This window comes from Chelonoidis abingdonii, chromosome 4 (assembly GCF_003597395.2).
Source record: "Chelonoidis abingdonii isolate Lonesome George chromosome 4, CheloAbing_2.0, whole genome shotgun sequence".
NCBI lineage: Eukaryota > Metazoa > Chordata > Testudines > Testudinidae > Chelonoidis > Chelonoidis abingdonii.
In genome coordinates, this window is record NC_133772.1 from 110,658,864 (window position 1) to 110,664,500 (window position 5,637).

Below are 5,637 nucleotides of genomic sequence, written 5' to 3' on the forward strand. Positions count from 1 at the left end.
AGGACTTGAACTTATGCGTGGCCAGCTGCCTCAGCAAGAGGACTTGTTGCTGCAGTGTATTCAGTGCCGAACAATCTACCCTCTCCCTCTCACACACACATGCTCCCGGGCGGGCGGGCGCGCGCGTCGCATTTGGCTACAGCCTGGAGCGGTTCCCGTCAGTCACACCCCCTTGCACAGGATGTATCCCATATAAGGATATCTGCGTCAGTGGGTTCCCGAGCTGGGACTGTACCATTGTGGAAGGGGGGACACCAACAGCCTTCCCTGTCCCTGAGCGGCCTAGACCCCCTGAAAACCCTCAGTGTAACCACCTTGACATGGCTTGGGGGGCAATAGGGTACGTAAAAGACGGGGGAGGGAGCCTGGAGTTGTGGGGAAAGCTTAGAGGCGGCGTATCCCCGTCGTCCCCCCCCACAGGCTTTGGCTCTGGCAGTGACGACATAGAATCCTTTCAGAAAAGGAGAGTTTAAAAGGCCAGGGCGCTGCACTTTACTCCAGCAGCAGAGCTAATCTGAGTGACTGAGACGGAAAAGAGACGAGAGCTACGGCTGGGGACAGAGATAACCCGTCTGCACGGACAGAGGGACAGTCAGCCCGGACAGACACACAGACAATCAACCGGGACAGCCTCACCGCCCAGACCGGGTTTGGACAATCTTAGCCTAGCCGACATGATGTACCAGGGCTTCACCACCGACTATGACGCGTCTTCCTCCCGCTGCAGCAGTGCTTCTCCGGCCGGGGATAGCCTCACCTACTACACTTCCCCGGCCGACTCCTTCTCCAGCATGGGCTCGCCTGTCAACCAGCAGGTGAGGGACCGGGGCGCTGGCTGGTGATTGTCTACGGGGCAGTGACGCCTGAGGGGTGGGAGAGTCGCAGAGGGGAATTGTCTGCGCCTCCAACCATCGTACACTGGTAGACGAGGCAGCTCAGGTGCAGAGATGACACCCCCCCCCCATGTCAGGAAGGGTCTGTCCTGCACTGGGTGCACCTCTTCTCCCGGCTACCTGTGCATGGGAGGGAGGAAAAGGAGGAGACAGCAGTCTTGCACCCTGTCCTGGGGAGTTAATGGGGACGGGCTACCTTGGGATGTGAGGGAAGCCGCAGTGTGGCCACGGGCCCTGCCCAGGGAAGGGCGATTGTGGCCCAGATTCAGCTCTGCAGCGGGTGTGTAAAGCAGTTTCATTGATAAAACGGGAGTTCATTGAGGAGACTCCGGAGCGGCGCCTGCGTCAGTGCAGACGTCAGGGATATTTATAACAAACCCTCTTTTCATGTGGAGTCTGATGGTAGCGCAGCGCCTGAGCCAGCCTGGCTCCGGGGGCTGCAGGCCTGGCTTAAAATAGCACATAACTAAGCCTCTGGGGCAGTGTGTCGGATACAGCCTGCTGAGGGGGTGCAGGGCGGGGGTTCCCCCTCATCTAGTTCTGGATTTCTCTCCCTAATATCAGTTCCTTGTGTGTTCAGGATTTCTGCACGGACCTCGCTGTCTCCAGTGCCAGCTTCGTACCGACAGTGACTGCCATCTCCACAAGTCCAGATCTGCAATGGCTGGTGCAGCCCACCTTAATCTCTTCAGTGGCACCGTCCCAGAACCGGGCCCATCCCTACGGGGTCCCTACTCCTCCAGCCAGCGCCTATTCGAGGGCTGGAATTGTCAAAAGTACAGGAGGCAGAGGGCAAAGCATTGGCAGAAGGGGCAAAATCGAACAGGTGAATACACAGCTCCTTGCGATCACCCCAAAGAAGGATCTGGGCAGGGGGGAAAGAGGCGGGGCTAGTTCTGCTTATTGGCTCTGGGAAAGCTGTAAAGACACTGCCCCGGCAGTTGCATTGAATTGGGAGGGGACAGCGGCAGCCAGGGATAACCCGGCTCAGCTCCCATAGGACTGTCCGAGGGACTGGAGTTCACTTTGTTCTCCTGCTCAAGACCTAACTTGACATGCAAATTACACGCAGTCTGTGAGAGCGCGTTCAATATGGCTCCGGCTGCGGAGACCCGGAGAGGACAGGGAGCTCAGTCTGGGGGTTGTGGGGCTGCCGGGGATCACCGGAGAGGGGTGGCAGTGGATACTAATGGTGCTCGTTCTTTCTCCGCAGCTGTCCCCAGAGGAAGAGGAAAAGAGAAGGATCAGGAGGGAAAGGAACAAGATGGCAGCAGCTAAGTGCCGCAACCGGAGGCGAGAACTGACAGACACTCTACAAACGGTAAGATCTCCCCCACCTCCCTCGTGCCCGGCTTGGGGTAGGGGTCGGTCTGAAGTAGCTGTCCGTCCCTAGGGGCACTGAGCATGGCTGATGCTCTGTCTCACTCCCCCTCTCGCTGTGCCCGCAGGAGACCGATCAGCTGGAGGAGGAGAAGTCCACGCTGCAGACCGAGATCGCTAACCTGCTGAAGGAGAAAGAGAAGCTCGAGTTCATCCTGGCTGCGCACCGGCCAGCCTGCAAGATCCCCGAGGAGCTGCAGTTCTCCGAGGAGCTCGCTGTCTCCTCGCTGGACCTCAGCGGCCTGGGAGAGGCGCCTGTGCCCAGCCCCCCGGAGTCCGAGGAGGCAGCCTTTGCCCTGCCCATGCTGCAGGAGGCCGCTCAGCCCGAGCCTCTCCCGGAGCCTCCCAAAGCAAGCAGCAGCCTGGAGCTGAAGCCCGAGCCCTTTGATTTCCTCTTCCCCCACTCGTCCCGGGAGACTGCCCGCTCAGTGCCCGACATGGACCTGTCCGGCTCCTCCTCCTTCTACACGGAGGACTGGGAGCCCCTGGCGGCCGGGGCGTGCGGGGAGCTGGAGCCGCTCTGCACCCCGGTGGTGACCTGCACCCCCTGCTCCAGCACTTACACCTCTACTTTCGTCTTCACCTACCCGGAGGCCGACTCCTTCCCCAGCTGTGCAGCCGCGCACAGGAAGGGCAGTAGCAGCAACGAGCCCTCCTCCGACTCGCTCAGCTCCCCGACCCTGCTGGCCTTGTGAGGGGCCGCAGCTCCAGGGCACTGACTGCAGGGCGAGGGACGAACACGGCGGATCGCGAGCCTCCCATCTGCTGCTGTGTGTGTGGGGAGGCCTTTCACCAAAAGATCCACCTTCTTCCTGGGGTGGGGTTCCCGGAGCGCTAGACCCCAGACTTGGGGAGGGCAAAGCGCCCTTCTGCTCCTGGGCGAGCGTAGGCCAGTCCGGCGTTAAAGGACCCTGCGGAGCGATCCGCAGCCAGGCCTCAGACCTCTTCCAGAGATGTAGCAAATAGCATGGAGTTTGTCTTGTCCCCAGTGACCCATCCATGAGAGCTGGTAGTCTGTAGCATGTCAACATGGCTGGGTTGGTGACTCCCCTTCCCTACTTAGTATTCACTAGCATTAATTAATCTCTTGGTTTAATGATTGGAATTTAACCTGGTGCTGGGTATCTCCAACTGTATCTAGTGCAGCTGATTTAACAATAACTACTGTGTTCCTGGCAATATCGTGTTCTGATGACTTTAGCAATGACCCATCTTAATTGGGAAAAGAGACTGTGTCTTATTTTCTAGTAGATAGAGATAAATAGCTATATCCATGTACTGTAGTTCTCCTACATCAATGTTCATTGTAACTGTACTGATCATGCATTGTCAAGGTGATCTGAATGTTCTGACATAAGTTTTCCATGAAAACGTCTTTATTGTGTCTTTTATTTATTAAGATGGATTCTCAGATATTTATATTTTTATTTTATTTTTTTCTACCTTAAGGTCTTTTTGACATGTGGAAAGTGAACTTGGATGAAACTTAAGCATTGTTTGCTTATTATTGTTCAGAGACATTGTCAATAAAAGCATTTAAGTTTGAATGCTATCCCTGCTTTGGGGTCTTCAATGGAACTTCTGTAACAGCCAAATGGTGTGAAATGTGACACTGGCTACTTAATAGTGAAGATACTAGTTACCCTGGGGTTCAAATGTGTTACTTCCTAATTTCCATACACAAACAACACTTCAATCTCCCTCTCATGCTCCCTGTCCCCTCTCTTGCAGGCAGGCATAAATTCTGCTGGCCTTCAACTGTGGTCTAGGTCAATGAGAATTTAAGATAGCTGGTAGCAGCCAACCAATTTCGGAGGGAAGCAAGGTCAAGGCGAGATTGATTATGGACTAGCTGAATTTAAATGATACCAGACCCAACATTTTGGGGGGAGGGAATGTGTCACTTTCTAGGGCACTGCTTTTTTCCACAGACTTTCATCTTGTCTGTCTGGAAGGACATTGTACTTCCCTCTACAGCAATTATTTCTCCTTCCTCATCTTTCTCCCCACTATGGCCTTCTTCCATTCCATCTACCACAAATGATCTGCAATACCACAATATGTATTTAACAGTGGCCTCATCACTGTCCCAGAATAAATATTCCAAACAGATGGAGGGAAGCTGACACTCAAATCAGTATTTTGAGACTGTCAAACACACTGATTTGTGTTCAGTAAACACTTGCCATATTTCCTTTGCAACCAAGGGGGCTGGAAACTCACTCTTACAAGGCAGTCTAGGTTCTGCAGAATCTAATACTACAGAAACCATTAACTCCTATCCGCTGCTCTTCTGTATCAAAGACTGCTGTAGCAAAATCTGAGCATGTCTAAAGTGTCTCCTATACCATAGTTCTAATGGCAGTAAATGTTTGTATATTAAAGCAATTTCAGCACTTCCCTTTTACTTTCTTCCCTATCTCACTTCCTATTAGCTGTATTTATATCCCTGCTAAGATGGATATGGTTATTTTCTGTCAGGTGGCAGAGTCCAACTACTGTGTGGATTTGTTTCTCTCCACTTGGGCCTGTCTTAAAATAGACATTCCCCCTTTACTTAAGGTGCCTTTCTCTTTTCTTTCCCTACCCCTCCACCCCCTTCCCTGTGCTTGGGCACAGAAACTCAGCTCTTCTGAGGGGGGGTATCCACCTATTAAAAGTAATTTTGGGATTAAGCAGATTTCAGCACTGACTGTGGGCTTAGACACAGGAGGACTATTCTACTGTATCCCTAAAATCCAGTGATAGTAAAAACTTGATGGCAATGAGCAAGGGCAACAAAGAAGGCTCTGGTCTAGACTAATCTCAGAAACTGTGTCCACGTCTTAAGAGGCACAGATTTAGCTAGAAGGGTCACCTCTTAAAGGTTCCCCTTGCCCCAAGGAATCAATTCCCCCACCCAGCAGTTCCTTTCACATAAGGAAGCATTGCTATTTCTAAATAAATGTGAAGCCCAACCAGGGGCCATCCATGTCCCTTAGGTAACTCTAGAAATTCTGCAGAGAGAGAAGCCTAACATGCTCCCTGGATGCTGCATTTGTCCTGGGCAGTGATGAGTGAAACCAGCTAAATCATCTGTAGCTTCCAGCCCAAGGTAATTCATGATTCTTCTACAGCAGTGGTTCCCAAACTAGGGTTCATGAACCCCTGCGGGTTTGTGAAATGTTACAGGGGGTTCTTGGAAAAAAATTCCCTAATGGCAGACAGAGCTGTCCCTAAGGACCCCAGCAGCATCGGGCCAGCAGCCCGGAGCCCCTGGACTTCCAAGAGCTAAGCAGATCAAAGCAAGCCTATCTATCACACTGAACATATTTAAACTTCAAGACTCCTTACAAGAAATGGAAAGGGAGGTAGATATTGTTTG

The 5,637-nt window shown here is 52.6% G+C and overlaps 1 protein-coding gene across 1 annotated transcript; it reads left to right on the top strand.

The window, feature by feature from the left end:
* Window positions 1–285: 285 nt before the first annotated feature.
* Window positions 286–3,816, top strand: FOS (Fos proto-oncogene, AP-1 transcription factor subunit). The gene is made up of 4 exons (XM_032801951.2): window positions 286–815; window positions 1,474–1,719; window positions 2,107–2,214; window positions 2,342–3,816. Exons 1-4 carry the CDS (start codon window positions 675–677, stop codon window positions 2,966–2,968), a joined length of 1,122 nt encoding a protein of 373 aa, XP_032657842.1. The 5' UTR covers window positions 286–674; the 3' UTR covers window positions 2,969–3,816.
* The last annotated feature ends 1,821 nt before the right edge of the window (window positions 3,817–5,637 follow it).